Here is a 16,081-nt window from a genome sequence, read left to right on the forward strand (position 1 = left end):
ATACTTTCTATACTATTTTCTATTCTATTCTATTATTTTTTCTATTCTATTCTCTATTCTATTTTTATTCTATTCTATACTATTTTCTATACTATTTTCTATTTATTCTATTTTCTATTCTATTCTATACTATTTTCTATACTATTTTCTATTCTATTTTATTATTTTTTCTATTCTATATTCTATTCTATATTCTATTCTATTCTATACTTTCTATACTATTTTCTATTCTATTATTTTTTCTATTCTATTCTCTATTCTATTTTTATTCTATTCTATACTATTTTCTATACTATTTTCTATTCTATTCTATTTTCTATTCTATTCTATATTGTTTTCTATACTATTTTCTATTCTATTCTATTATTTTTTCTATTCTATTGTATTCTATTGTATTTTATTGTATTCTACTCTGCTCTGCTCTGCTCTGCTCTGCTCTACTCTACTCTACTCTACTCTACTCTACTCTACTCTACTCTACTCTACTCTATTAACCCTGCAGCAGCACCCCACATAGAGGGGCCACCAGGATACCGATCACTCCCAAGCAACACTGATAGTACTGGCCCTGCAAGAAGGAAGGAAACTGGGCCAATTCTGTGCCACCCACTCCCAACGCATAGAATGGAAACCGGGCCAGTTCTGTGCCACCCACTCCCAACGCAAAGCACTATATTGTACTTCTGTGTCAGAAGCACTACCATGGTGAAAGGATCAACTGGTGACCTCAATGTTGCCCATATCTCCAGTAGCTCCTTTCATGTCCCTGAAGTGTACTCATCTATCGACTCATGATTGCCTGCTTTCAAACTGTTGGGTTAGAAGGAGCTGGAGCAAGTGACCGGAGCTTAGGCCACCACGGGGTCTCAAACATGAGTCTGCTGATCGTCAGCCCTGCATCCTAAACATGTAAACCACTGCACTCCCCACCCACAGAATTGATCCAGATGAATAATCTGGTTGATGCTATTGAACACTTAATACCCAGAAGTTGAAGACAGCTTCAAGGACAGATACACTACCTCTAGTATAGACCATACTAAGTGATGTCTACCACCCAACCTCCAGAAATATTGGCCAAGTGTAGTATTTTTAATTAAAACCATGAAATTCTCATAACCAATTGGCAGCAAATGAAAAGAATGCATGCTTGCTTTGAGACGTTGATGGCAAAGTGATAGAAACTATGTGGAATCAACTGCTTTTGTTTTGTTCAAATTCAGACCAAAACTCTATAGCTTAGAATGTTTTGTTCCAGAACATTTTGAACATGTTAGAAACAGAATGTCTTGCACACTCGTCTCCCATTGTTTTCCAAGTACATCGTTCCTGGAATCATATTATTTCTAGAGTATTAACCATATTCTCACCCTTTTTACTCCATACCTTTTGCCTTAGGGAACAGAGATACACTGTTTTTCAGCCCCCCTACAGTTTTTTAATTAGCAAATCAAAGAGACATCATCTGATGTTGTTGTTGTTGGTCGTTTAATGACCCCGTAATCACTTGTGGGGTGGAGTCAGGGCAACTGAATGGAGCTGAGTGTTTACTGGCCGGATGCCCTTCCTGTCGCCAACACAGAGTTATATTCAGCAGATCTATTCTCATTGTGCTCAAAGAGAGAAATATCTGCCTCTACCTAGGATCGAACTCACAGCCTCCTGATTGTGAGGCAAGAGCTCCACCTCTAGGCCAACCGTGCCACTCAAGAGACATCATCTGATAACGGACCTAACCTTTACAGCATTCTCCGACCTTCAATCTCCTTTCAGCTCACCTTGCAAAAGATGGAAGCTGCTTTTCTTTGAGTTTGACCAGAGCAACATCATAATCGTAGAACTCCGGGGTGAGCTTATTTTTTACTTTCTGACTATTGTATTCTGGGTGGCGTCGGATTTCAGCCACTGCAAAGTTGGTGGTTCCTAAAGAAGAGAGAGAGAGAGAGAAAATGTGCACTTCCTGAAAACCTTCGCAGATGATGGAGGCCATTATAATAATGGAACCACAGAAATGTTAAATATAATAATGGAACCACAGAAATGTTAAATTAGCGGTCCCCAATCTTTCTGGCTCTACAAACCAGCAACACCATTGACAGTGGAGGGTGTATTTTTCTCTAAATCTATTAATCTATTAATCTATTAGTTAATTTTTTTAAAACTAGGAACAAACTGAAAGCAAATGGTTTCAAGCAAGCTATGAGGGAAACTGCACGAGTACCTCAACTTCAAACACAGTATACAGCCCAACTCAGTGGTGGGATTCAGCCGGTTTGCACCGGTTCAACCGAACCGGTAGCAAGGATTTGGCATGGGTTGCCGAACCGGTAGTACCTTCTGGCTGGCCACGCCCCCGATCTGGTCGCCTGGTCGCCGCTCACTCACTTGCCCCACCTACCGATGCTCACTCACCCTGTTCCGCCCGCCTGGCGCTCGCCCACCCAGTCGCTCCTTAAGGTATTTTTTTCCCCTTCCCGACAATCAGCTGTTCCTAAGATCATTTGTGCCAGGATTCCCCTCGCTTACTTACTGCTTTGCCCAGGAGGCTTCCCTGAGGTCCAGGAAGGCAAAAAATGGAGCCCCCCTCTCCTATGATTCATTTTCTGCCTTTCTGAGCCCAAGGGAAGCCTTTGGGAGCAAAAAACACCCTTCCCCTGGAGGCTTCCCTGAGGCTCAGACCACTCCAAAACAGAGCACAGGGGAGTGGTGCATGCTCCCCCACCTGTTGTGACTCGGAGGTTTGAGCCTGCTCTGTTAGAGGACGAAGACTTGGACAATGAGGAAGAGGAGGATTTGGCTCTGAGGTTTGAGCCTGCTTTGTTAGAGGATTTGGAGTTGCCTTCCTCCCCAGGACTTTCCTCTTCGGCAAGACCTTCCTCCCTGGTTGTACCTCAGGTGTTGGCAGATAACCAGGAGGGCGTATCAGAGCCTCTGACTAAGGAATGTTGGTTTGATGCGAGGCAAAGACGCAGGCAAAAGCGTGAGATGCAACGCAGAAAGAAAGGACAAATCAGAGAATGAGATGAGGGACTGACACGCCCCACAGGGAATAAAAGTGGGTGTGTTAGCTCTGGGTTCTTGTTCGGGACAACATGTTATTTAGTGAGAGAAGCTTCAGAATTACCCTGTGTGTGGCAACAGCTTGTGATTTATGTTCCTGCTTCCTTATCGGACTTGGCAGACAGCTTGCGTGAGACTGCCAAGAATGTTATCGGCTTAAGGAATTTAACCCTGTAATTACCGGACTTGCCTGCTTATTTGTGTTTCAGTTGGAAATTTGGACTTATTACTTTGTTTGTACAGGTGAGACATAACACCCACCTATGCTCCATTTTCTGCCTTCCTGAACCCCAGGGAAGTCTTTTGGTAGCAAAAAGCCCCCCACCCCCGTCAGGAGGCTTCTTTGAGGCCCAGAAGGCCCAAAATATGGGGAGGGTGCTGCTGCAAAAAGCAAAACAAAAAACCACGCCCACCAAGTTACATGGCCATGCCCCTGGCCACGCCCCCTAGCCATGCCCACAGAACCAGTAGTAAAAAAAAAATATGAATCCCACCACTGGCCCAACCCCCTTGTAGCTAGGCAACCGCATACCAGAGCTAACGGACTTGGCCTGGGAGATAACAGAAGTTGCAAAGCTGCAATGTAATCTTTCCCTTAATTCCCTCCCCCCATTCTATGGTAGCAAAAGCAACAGGCTGGCTGACAGGATGGTTTTGCGTGCATGGACGCTGCTTGCACAAATGCAGATTTGCACGCTCATGCGCTTAACCGCAGATTGTACGGCCCGGTTCCCAATGGGCCACGGGCCCGGTACAGGGCTGCAGACTGAGGGTTGTGGACCCCTGGTGTTATACCATCACAACCTACTGTTAATGGCCGAAGAACAAAGCACTCGAATCTTTTTGCACCAGTTAGAAATCCACCCGTTCTTTCCATCTCCATGCCCTCACGAGAATTTGGCTTACCAAGGATGACGCTGATATCTTCAATCCCATTAACCCCAGCCAAGCAGTGGGCTGCTGTCAAGATGTCCTGGTCAGAGACAATGACTCCCTTGCAGATTTCTTGCCGCAGTTCCTAAAATTTAGACATGAAAATCATCTTGGGATCACGGAGAGCAGCAGCAGTCTTACCTCAAAACAATGCTTCTCCACTTCAACAACTTGAAGATATGTGGACTTCAACTCCCAGAATTCCCCAGCCCAGCCACGTTGGCTGGGGAATTCTGGGAGTTGAAGTCCACTCATCTTCAAGTTGCCACATTTGAGAAACACAGAGTTGGACCTTAGAACCAACCTCACACTCACAGAAAGCAACAAAGACAGTTAAGGAAAGCAAACCAGATCCCATAAAATGACATTTTTACTAAAGGGCTCCTTCTTAGACATGACACAATATTATTTTGCCTTGGTGAAGCATTAACGAAGTGAATTCTGCCAGACATTTTGTTGCTATACAGTTATGCGCAAAATTCTGCACATAAAATACAGTTTAAGGGGTCCTTGACGCTCTCTGAGCTTGGTTGTTTTTGTAATGACCCGGGATGTGGCACAAAGGCAACACAGTCAAATAAGCAAGAAGAGTCCCTTTATTATCTCCAGCTTTGCCCCCAATATCCAGGTTACTTTCAGCTGGAGAAAAACTCTCCCAGGAACAGCCTTTAACTGGAGGAAATTCAATCCAAAACAAGATACATACAAACTGTAACTAAAAATCCAAACAAATCAAGCTGCAGCAATTAACTTGACAGGGCAGGAGAAGGAATTTCAGACTTGAAAGCATGGCAAAACTCAGACAGTTGGGAAGACACCACAAACACAGATAAGCCGCTACAATACAAGATAAATTCATGCTTGCTCCCCACAGCTTGCTGCGCGCAGCTTCCTTTTTTAAACACTGTGTTCCCAGCTGCAGCTAATGAAGGGAATCAGGGCCCTTTCCTCCCCCATAAGCCACGCAACTCATGTTGCTCCCTTCTCCGTTCCTCCCTGCATGCCCTAGGGTGAAGAGGGGGTGGGCCTGGGTCTTCCTCTGAATTCCCTCTCCCTTGCTCTACCTCTCCCCTGCTCTGCCCAGCCGGATTTTGCCCTACCCCAATTTCTTCCACAGCCAATGGAGTCACACTCCCACTCCCTGTCAGCTGTTCGGCTTCCCCCTTTGAATCAGATTCCGACAGGGGCATGATAGTCTCCTTGCAGAAGTTTCATTATCCTAACTAGGTAATGTCATCAATGCTAGTGATGATGTTATCTGGTTAAAGTAATGAGACATCTGCAAGAAAATAAGCAAGCTCAGAGAGCACCAAGGACCCCTTATTTGAACCCCGAGCTACAAATAGTCTACTTTATTGGAAGTTTGGAATATTTCATTTTGGGTATCCATCCCAAAAGTGAAATGGTCTAGGAAACTTGTCTCATTCCATGGTTGGAAGACAGATTTCTCTTTTGATATTTTCTCTGGTCACATTTTATGGTTATCTTTACTGGATTGGCTGGATTTTGGTTAAAAATGCTTTTCGTGCTGGTCGTATGGCCTGAATATAATTATCTATCGATCCTGGGTGCTAGTTGGTCTTACATTGATGACGATCCTTGCAAACCAGGGATACTTTTCATAGTCATTTACTGCTTCTTCTCCCGGGGAGAAACCACACATGGGCAAAGATTCACCATCATCTGGGAATAGAAAGACATGTTTTTGGAAGGTAGAACTTCCTAGAAAAAAAAAGCCGGAGGGAATGAGCAGGTTGGAAGGGAGACAGAGAGGTGGAACTTCTGGATTCCTAGGGAGGACAGTAGAGCAAGTTGGAAACAAGTGACACCCTTAGACTGGGAGGGGAAAAAAAAAAAGATGGAAACAGACTAAAGTGAATGGACAGTTCTTATACGGAGTTCCTCAACATTTATTCCTCAACCACTAGCAGAGAAAGTTTTTTAAGTGAGTTTGGCAACTTGGTACTCCTAAATTGATGTCCACAGATTTACCAAACTTCAAGAGGGTGCCTATCGAGCTCACCAAATAAACGTTCACAATGAAAAAGTATAAGAGTTTCCCAAAGATGCTTTTTTTTTCAAGAGGCAACTGGGCTTTCTTATTTTTCTTTTTCTTTGAAGACGTTTCGCTTCTTATCCAAGAAGCTTCTTCAGCTCTGACTGGATGGTGGGGAATGGAAGGCTTTACGGTCCTTGCAGATAACTGGTCATTTGCATTCTTTTAGAGCAGTGATGGCTAACCTTTTCAGCTTGGTGTGTCGAAAATCGGGAAAAAGTGTAGCCTTCCTCGGTCGTGTGTCACTTCAAGAAATAGCAATAATTTGGTTTATGACGGACTGGGCTGGGGTGATCACACAGGGCTGTGAAACTCGTCTCCCTGGTCTCAGGGCTGCAGGTGCAGGATGTGGGGATCGGAAGGCCACCTTACAGGGCTGTGAACCTCATGGATCTCCTTTCCTCCTGTAGCGTTCCTGAGGTAATGAAACTGACAAACCTCAGTTTATGGCGGTTAAAACTGGTTCTCTGCTGCAAAGATCTTGAGGCAGCGGTGACTCCACGCAACAAGCAGGGAGCAGGGATTGGAGCAGAGCACAGGCAGCCTCTAAATGTGCAGGTTTTCCCCACACCAACAGGCGTGTCAGTCAAAGTGCCTCGGCGTGTCACGAGTGACACGCGTGTCATAGGTTAGCCATCACTGTTTTAGAGGGTTGTTGAGGCCACTTGGAGGTTTATCTGTGTCCTCAGGGTCACCTGAGTAGTGAAAATGGGTACGGAGCCATCTGGGAACTATTGAAAGGACCGTGTTGTAGATTGGAGATAGATGACTACTCAGGTGACCCTGAGGACACAGATAAACCTCCAAGTGGACTCAACAACGCTCTAAAAAGAGGCAAACGACCAGCTGTCTGCTAGGAATATAAATCCTTCCATTCCCCACTATCCTTCAGAGTTGAAGAAGCTTCCTGGCTCAGAAACAGAACATCTTCATAGAAAAAAACAAGAAAGTCCAGTTGCCTCTTGGAAAGAAGCACCTTTGGGACAACCATGACCTGGATGACCGAGAATCTCTATAGATATATAAGATTCTTTTCATAAAGGTAACAGTGTTCTTCTGAGATTTCGGCTGAAAATGCAAGAGATTTAATAATAACTGAGCCATCGTCAATGATTATTATTAGATCTAGGAGGCCATGCAAAGTCGTAAGAGCATACCCTCATACTGGAAAGTTTGTGGATTCCAGATTCCTAGCCCTTTCTCCGCTGAAATCTTTCCAATATTTTTGGTTAGTTTGTTTTGCTTTAAAGCCACATCACCCATTGTCATCCTGGTGTGGATGGTATAACCGGAGAAATGCTTTTATTGTTATTTTTATTTACTTATTACATTCATATGCTGACCATCTTGCTATCCGGAGTGCTCCTGGATGGCTAACAGTGCAATAAAAACAGAAGAATAAAACAATGATAAGTATAGGAACAATTAAGATGATCAGAATTAAATGGATCGAAAAAATTTAAGGGCTCCCACAGGGCAGGGATGATGCCTTCTCTTGTTAAAATACATGAAAGGCATACATACAATCCTTGAGCAATTACTTATTTGTTTAGTGACCCTTTGAAGTTAAAATAACACTGAAAAAAGTGACCTATGACCGTTTTCACATGACCGTTACAGCATACCCATGGTCACGTGGCCAAAATTCGAATACTTGGCAACTGGTTCATATTTATGACAGCCATAAATCACTTTTTCCAGTGCTGAACAGTCACTAAACAAAAGAATGTAAGTTAAGGACTGCCTATTGGCATAGTGGTTAGACTGCAGTATTGCAGATTAATTCTGCCGACTGATGACTGCCAGCAGTTCGGCAATTCGATTCCCATCAGCTCAAGATTGACTTCCATCTTTTTGAAGCCAGTAAAATGAGGGCCCAGATGGTTGGAGGCAATGTGATCACTCTGTAAACCCCTTAGAGAGGGCTATAATACACTGTGAAGTGATATATAAATCTAAGTGCTATTGCTATTAAGAACCGTTGTAACGTGGTGGTTAGAATGCAGTATTGAAGGCTAATTCCGCCAAGTGCCAGCAGTTCGATTCTGACCGGCTCAAGATTGACTCAACCTTTCATCCTTCCAAGGCGTGTAAAAGGAGGATCCAGATTGTTGAGGGAGCAATAGGTTGACTCCGTAGAACTGCTTAGAAAGGGCTGTTACACACCGTGAAGTGGTATATAAGTCTAAGTGCTATTGCTATGAAGAACCATTGTGGCGTGGTGGTTAGAATGCAGTATTGCAGGCTAATTTTTCTGTGCGCCAGTAGTTCGATCCTGACCAGCTCAAGGTTGACTCAGACTTCCATCCTTCTGAGGTCGGTAAAATGAGGGCCCAGGTGGTTGGGGGCAATAGGCTGACTCTGTAAAACCGCTTAGAAAGGGCTGTAACACACTGTGAAGCACATAAGTCTAAATGCTATTGCTATTAAGAACCATTGTGACACAGTGGTTAGAATGCAGTTGTTGTTGTTGTCGTTAGTTGCAAAGTCGTGTCCGGCCCATCGCGACTCCATGGACAATGTTCCTCCAGCCCTACCTATCCTCTACCATCTTCTGGAGTCCATTTAAGCTCACGCCTAGGCTAATTCTGCCAAGTGTTCGCTTCCGATCGGCTGAAGGTTGACTCAACCTTTCATTCTTCCGAGGTCGGTAAAATGAGGACCCAGATGGTTAGGTGGCAATATGCTGACTCTGTAAAACCATTCTGAGAGGGCTGTAAAGCACTATGAAGCGGTATATAAATCTAAGTGCTATTGCTATTAAGAGCTGTATGGGTGTGAAAGATAGAAACCTGCAACGCCTTTCTTTGCATGAAAACAAAATGTAGCGCGTCAGGACCAAGTCGATCATTAGTCATGAAATCAGGGAAATGCAAATTCAGATTACCCAAACTCTTCTCCAAGACCTCTTTCAGTTCGTCCAAGTCCTTCAGAATGAAGCCATGTCTCTCATTGGGTTTGTGAGAAGCCAGCTCATTAATCGCTTCTGTGTTGATGTTATGGCCGTTACCAAAGACATAAACATCTAGGGGTAAATGTGAACAGAAGTCTATGTTAAGGAGAGGAATAGCACAGTGAAACCAGGAATTGATCCCCCCCCGTTAAAATTGCACTACAGAAAAATCCTTTCGAACAACCCATGGAAAAACTTCGCTGAGTGACGCACCGTTTTGCACAGTTAAAGGTCCCAGACAAAAGAGACACCAGAGTTTTAGCGGTGCATCGATACGTAAGCAAAGCCACTACAAGGGAAACGAAATAAAACTAATCTCTGCCCCAACCGGCTGGGAGAGTGAAACGCAACGAAGATAAAATGAAACTGTCTGGCGCACGGATCGTCATCTTACCCAAACGATCATCACGAGGGTTTGGGGAAGATTCGCAATGTCTATTTGTAGGAGAGTAGCAGACGAGGAGCTCCCCACGTTGTACAGGTCTAGAAAAAGAAAGGATTATTGCATTTGTTGCATTTATTATGGCATACTGTCATCTGTGGGCAAGGGGAGGGAAGGAATGGAATAAATAGATTATGGAAAAATTTAAAAAAATAATAATCCATCCTGGCTTCTCTTTCCAATATTTTCCAAAAACACTTCGGCACACTAATGCCTTTTATTGCCCTTCGGTCTTTTGTCTGCCTCTTCCTTCTTTCCTTCCTTCCTTCCTCTGCCTCCCTTTCTCCTTTTCTCTTGCTCTCCCTTCTCTAGTTTGCTTTCCCTCCCTCCTCCTTGCAACTTGCCCCTCCCTCTCCCTTCCATTCCCTTTCCCTTCTCTCTGCTCTCCCTCTCCCTCCCTCCCTCTCTCATTTCCTCCCTCCCTCCCTCCCTTTGCCTTTCCCCTTCTCTCTTTCTCTCTCTCTCCTTTCCTTTCCCCCGTCCCTCTCCCTCCCTTTCCCCTTCTCTCTTTCTCTCTCTCCCCTCCCTCCCTCTCTCCTTCCTCCCTCCCTCTCTCCCTCCCTTTGCCTTTTCCCTTCTCTCTTTCTCTCTCTCTTCTTTCCTTTCCCTGTCCTTCTCCCTTCCTTTTCCCTTCTCTCTTGCTCTCCCTCTTTCTCTCTCCCTTCCCCCTCCCTTTCCCTGTCCCTCCCTTTCCCCTTCTCTCTTTCTCTCCTCCCTCCCTCTCTCCTTTCCTCCCTCCCTCTCTCCCTCCCTTTGCCTTTCCCCTTCTCTCTTTCTCTCTCTCTCCTTTCCTTTCCCTGTCCCTCTCCCTCCCTTTCCCGTCTCTCTTTCTCTCTCTCCCTCCCTCTCTCCTTTCCTCCCTCCCTCTCTCCCTCCCTTTGCCTTTCCCTTCTCTCTTTCTCTCTCTCTCCTTTCCTTTCCCCATCCCTCTCCCTCCCTTTCCCTTCTCTCTTTCTCTCTCTCCCTCCCTCTCTCCTTTCCTCCCTCCCTCTCTCCCTCCCTTTGCCTTTCCCCTTCTCTCTTTCTCTCTCTCTCCTTTCCTTTCCCTGTCCCTCTCCCTCCCTTTCCCCTTCTCTCTTTTTCTCTCTCACCTCCCTCTCTCCTTTCCTCCCTCCCTCTCTCCCTCCCTTTGCCTTTCCCCTTCTCTCTTTCTCTCTCTCTCTCCTTTCCTTTCCCTGTCCTTCTCCCTCCCTTTCCCCTTCTCTCTTTCTCTCTCTCTCCCTTTCCTTTCCCTGTCCTTCTCCCTCCCTTTCCCCTTCTCTCTTTCTCTCTCTCTCCTTTCCTTTCCCTGTCCTTCTCCCTCCCTTTCCCCTTCTCTCTTTCTCTCTCTCTCTCCTTTCCTTTCCCTGTCCTTCTCCCTCCCTTTCCCCTTCTCTCTTTCTCTCTCTCTCTCCTTTCCTTTCCCTGTCCTTCTCCCTCCCTTTCCCCTTCTCTCTTTCTCTCTCTCTCTCCTTTCCTTTCCCTGTCCTTCTCCCTCCCTTTCCCCTTCTCTCTTCTCTCTCTCTCTCCTTTCCTTTCCCTGTCCTTCTCCCTCCCTTTCCCCTTCTCTCTTTCTCTCTCTCTCCTTTCCTTTCCCTGTCCTTCTCCCTCCCTTTCCCCTTCTCTCTTTCTCTCTTTCTCCTTTCCTTTCCCTGTCCTTCTCCCTCCCTTTCCCTTCTCTCTTTCTCTCTCTCTCCTTTCCTTTCCCTGTCCTTCTCCCTCCCTTTCCCTTCTCTCTTCTCTCTCTCTCCTTTCCTTTCCCTGTCCTTCTCCCTCCCTTTCCCCTTCTCTCTTTCTCTCTCTCTCCTTTCCTTTCCCTGTCCTTCTCCCTTCCTTTTCCCTTCTCTCTTGCTCTCCCTCCCTCCCTCTCTCCTTTCCTCCCTTCCTCTCTCCCTCCCTTTGCCTTTCCCCTTCTCTCTTTCTCTCTCTCTCCTTTCCTTTCCCTGTCCTTCTCCCTCCCTTTCCCTTCTCTCTTGCTCTCCCTCTCTCCTTCCTTCCCTCCCTCCCTTCCCAGACAAGTTGAGACCCTTGTGTAAATTGGTGCTTAATACTTCAAATGACTGCCAACTCCTCTCATAATATATTTAAGGTAGCAAATCTAAAAGATTCTTTTCTCCAACAACAGAACAAAAGCAACCAAAGGAACTCAAGTTTGCATTTTTCCTCTTCACCTGCTCACCATCAGTTAGGAGGATAATGACCCATCAAAAAAAACCTTTGCTGACTGATGCCTAATTTGGCCCAATTAAAGATTACAGGAGAAAAAGATACACGAGAGTTTTTATAGTATATTGGTGAATAAGCAACTGGCATTTGTGGAAATGAAAAAAACAAAAAACAAAAAAACGATCTCTGCCCCAACTGGTTGTGACAGTGAAATGCAAAGAAGGTAAAATGAAGCTGTCTGGGTTCCTGGATCACCATCTTACCCAAATGATCATCACGAGGGTTTTCGGAAGGTCTCCCAATGTTAAGAAACTCCTTTATCTGTTGGATGATCAAAAATGGGGGCCCCCCCAGGTTGTAGTTGCCTAGAAAAAGAAAGATTATTGCCAAGAGTCATTCTGATCTGACATGCTGTCATTTCGGAGTAAGGGGAGGGAAGTAAGGGACTAAATACATTATGGATATTTTTAAAATTACTTGGTCCTGGATTCTACTTCCAACATTTTCCAACAGCACTGGCACACTAACACCTTTCATTGCCTTTTGGTCCTTCCTTCCTTCCTTCCTTCCTTCCTTCCTTCCTTCCTTCCTTCCTTCCTTCCTTCCTTCCTTCCTTCCTTCCTTCCTTCCTTCCTTCCTTCCTTCCTTCCTTCTTTTCTTCCTTCCCTCCCTCCCTCTTTCCCTTTCTCTCCCTCCCTTTCCTTCTTGCCTCTTTTACTTCATTCCTCCATTTCCTGTCTCCCTCCCTCCCTTTCTTCCTGCCTTCTTTCCTCCCTCCCTCCCTTTCCCTCCTTTCCTTCCCCTGTTTACTTTCTTCCTACCTCCTTTCCTCCCTCCCTCCCTTTCTCTTTTGCTCGTTCCCACTTTCTCCTTCCCTTTCCCTCCCTCCCTTTCCCTCCTCCCTTTATTCCTGCCTCCTTTCCTCCCTTTCTCTCTTCATTTCCTCTCTCCCTCCCTCCTTTCTCTCTCCCTCCCTCCCTTCCCAGACAAGTTGAGGCCCTTGTATAAAATTGGGTGCTTAATATTTGAAATGGCTGCTGGCTCCTCTTATAATCTTTTTTTAGGCACTCTAAAAATTCTTTCTCAAGCAACAGAACAAGAGCAAGCAAAAGAACTCAAGAGTTTGCATCGTTCCCTTGATCTGCTCACCGTCTGTTAGGAGGATAATGATATGACGGGCTGTGGTGGAGACAGGCGTGGGGTTCAGCCCCCGTCGCTTCTCTTCCATGTCCTGCATAATCATCATTTCATAGACAAATTGAAGGCCGTTCGCGATGTTGGTTCCAGGCTTCAGCTCATGTGCTGGACAATCAAAATGTAAAGTTGAATAATAGTGCATTACTTGGTGAGTTTTAATAAGTCCCAATAAGCCTAACAGAGGGAAATGTGAAATGAAGGGTCCTCGGTGCTCTCTGAACTTGATTATTTTCTTGCAGACATTCCGTTACCACACCAGATAACGCCACCAGTGCTCGTGAGGAGTGAGATTTTCTCTTAGTTTATATTCTAATGCCTTGCCCTGCCAGTGGTAGTGGGGTTGGTCTTAGAGGTTCTTTGGCTGGGCTGTTTCCTGTTGGCTTCTCTGGCAGTTTCTTGATTGGGTTATTGTTTACTTTTGTCAGAGTGTCTGCAGCGTGACTGCTATTGTGAGTCAACCCAGGAGTGCAACACAGCACACAGAGGCTTTGTCTTTTAACAATGGTTTATATACAAGACTGCTATATACATACATATACCTGGTAGGCACATACCAGGCAAGCAATCAGTCTTCATTACTCTGCACAGAGAACTATAACGGAGATAGAACACCAGAAGAGAGAGAGAGAGAGAGAGAGAGAGAGAGAGAGAGAGAGAGAGAGAGAGAGAGAGAGAGAGACGCCCTCTCATGGCCTCACTTAAAGTGAGGTCATAGCTTCTTAAAGTGGCAATAACCCAGCTGACCCATCCTCAGTCTTAAAGCACCAATAATCCTGCTGACTCCTCCTCATTGCGTCAGCATTTACAGCAGCCTTGCAACAGCCGGTCAGCTATTAAATCTTCAGTACCTTAACAACTTTGTTGGAGGGAAATACCAACTTGGTTCACTTCCAAGTGGGGAGAAAAACACTGGAAACACGGAGGCTGATTGGAAAGATGGTTTATTGATGAACAGGACCACATGAGTTTGAGGTCCTCGTGCAGCTGACCATATGGAGTGGAGAGTGGGGGTTATTTATACTCTCTCTGGGCTTTGAACTTGAACTTCCTGTTCCTGTCGCAAGAGCATGCATTCTATTGGTTATGTCTTAATGGCTTTCCTGGTTTGGATCTTGAGTGAGGGCTGATCCTACCATTCTACCTAATTCTGCCTCTGTTCAAAATATCCTGTCTTGAATGGATTACCAAATCTGCATTTGTAAAAGCTGGCCTCAGTTTAGTATCTGGTTGGGGGTAGGGAACTGTGGGTCTGCGTTTCTGACTCCCTTAAGATTTCTCTTTCTCTTTTAGGAGAAATATAATATTTTTGCCTGTTTAATATTTCCTAAAATCTTTCATTCTTCTAGAAGGGGTGAGAAGGGGGTAATTTTCTACAACTTCTTAATTGTTGGTCTGATGTTCATCTATGCTCATCCGAGAGCACCAAAGACCTTTCCTTTCAACCCTGAGCTGCAAATATTTTTTCTGTATTTGGAACAAGAGAAGAAACAAAAAAACATCTCTATAGCTAACAGGAATTCAATCCTGATGAGTCCATTACAGACTGTCGTGAGATATATAGCTGCTCCTATTTAGCAATTGTCTTGATTAGTTGTCCATGGGGATTCTCAGTCATCCAGATCATGGCTGTCCCAAAGGTTTTTTTTTTTTTTTTCAAAAGGCAACTGGACTTTGTTTTTCCTTGAAAACATTTCGCTTCTCATCCCAGAAGCTTCTTCAGTTCTGACTGAATAGTGGAGAATGGAAGGATTTATAGTTATATCCCTTGTACTCTTTCTAAGAGTCATTGAGGCCACTTGGAGGTTTAATTGAGCCTTCAGGGTCACCTTAAGAGTGCAAATGGGTGTGGAAATTCCTTGGAACAGCTAAACTCTTCTGTTTACAACAAAGTCCTTTTAGCATTTCCAGGAAATGCTTTGCACTATTCAGGTGACCCTGAGGACACAGATAAACATCCAAGCGGCCTCAACGACTCTCAGAGAGAGTGCTAACGACCAATTACTGCAAGGAATGTATTTATTTCCTATCCTCCACCACTCAGTTAGAACTAAAGAAGCTTCTTGGATGAGAAGTGAAACATCTTCAAAGAAAAAACAGAAAGTTTTTCAAAGCCCAGTTGTCTTTTGAAAAAAAACACCACCTCTGGGATTATCTTGGCTAGCAACTATCCACAAATACAATGGTAATAAATGTCAATAAATGACCTTTATATGGTTCACATAGGACTTCAGTGTGAAGCTGATTAAAATGAATAAATTAAATATTTTTTGTTGTTGCCCTCATACCTGAAAGAAAAGCCCTTGGCAGCCGTACGGCAAAAGTTCCAAGGCTTGCCTGCCACTGCACAAATATATACAGTTAGTCCTCGACTTACAATAGTTCATTTAGTGACTGTTCAAAGTTACAATAGCACTGAAAAATGTGACTTAGGATCATTTTTCATGCTTATTGACCATCCCAGCATCCCCATGATAATGTGAGGAAGGAAAACCTTGGCAACTGACTCATATTTATGACGGTTGCAATGTCCTGGGGGCCACGTGATCCCCTTTTGCGACCTTCTCACAAGCAAAGTCAACGGGGAAGCCTGATTCACTTAACGACCTGATAACTAACTTAAGAACTTCCGTGATTCACTTAACAACTGTGGCAAGCAAAGTTGCAAAATGGGGCGAAACTCATTCAACTCATTAACAAATCTTTTGCTTAACAACAGAAATGTTGGGCTCCATTGCAGTCGTAAGTTGAGGACTAACTGTATTTGCATTTCTTGTTTTACAACCAACATGCTCACCATCGATGCTAATGGAGCCCAGCCGTTCAGACACCCAGTCAGCATCGCTACTCTGTGGATGAGTTGTACGCAGAACCATTCTGCTTTCGGTGGCAAAAGTCACAATGCCATAATTGGGAAGGATGTCATAGCTGGAGAGCTATAATAATAATAAAAATAATAATAATAATAATAATAATAATAATAATAATCCGCCGATACATCACACAGTCCTAATACTTGGGAAGTGTTCAACTAGTGATTTGTGATATGAAACCCAGCATAATTATCTTGTTTGCTGTGTATACTGTCATTTTTGTGAATAATAATAATAATAATAATAATAATAATAATAATAATAATAATAATAATAATAATAATCCTAAACGCTTGGGGAAAAAAATGTCCTAAACGCTTGGAAAGTGTTCGATTAGTGATTTGTGATATGAAACCTAGCATAATCATCTCATTTGCTGTGTACACCACCATTTTTTGTGAATAATAATAATAATTGCATAATAA

General features: G+C 44.2%; 1 protein-coding gene across 1 annotated transcript in view; it reads right to left on the bottom strand.

Moving 5' to 3' along the window:
- LOC113424958 (complement factor B) overlaps window positions 1-16,081 on the bottom strand; it is a 48,385-nt gene that overhangs the window by 9,585 nt on the left and 22,719 nt on the right. The window contains 9 exon segments of the mRNA XM_087954300.1: window positions 1,779-1,923; window positions 3,967-4,078; window positions 5,579-5,676; window positions 8,937-9,074; window positions 9,397-9,429; window positions 9,432-9,485; window positions 11,853-11,954; window positions 12,739-12,891; window positions 15,581-15,719. Of these exon segments, the coding sequence (XP_087810426.1) occupies window positions 1,779-1,923; window positions 3,967-4,078; window positions 5,579-5,676; window positions 8,937-9,074; window positions 9,397-9,429; window positions 9,432-9,485; window positions 11,853-11,954; window positions 12,739-12,891; window positions 15,581-15,719 (974 nt within the window).

Source organism: Notechis scutatus, chromosome 2, assembly GCF_049901735.1.
Source record: "Notechis scutatus isolate UNSWTSFEM ecotype Mainland chromosome 2, rNotScu1.2, whole genome shotgun sequence".
Classification (NCBI taxonomy): Eukaryota; Metazoa; Chordata; class Lepidosauria; order Squamata; family Elapidae; genus Notechis; species Notechis scutatus.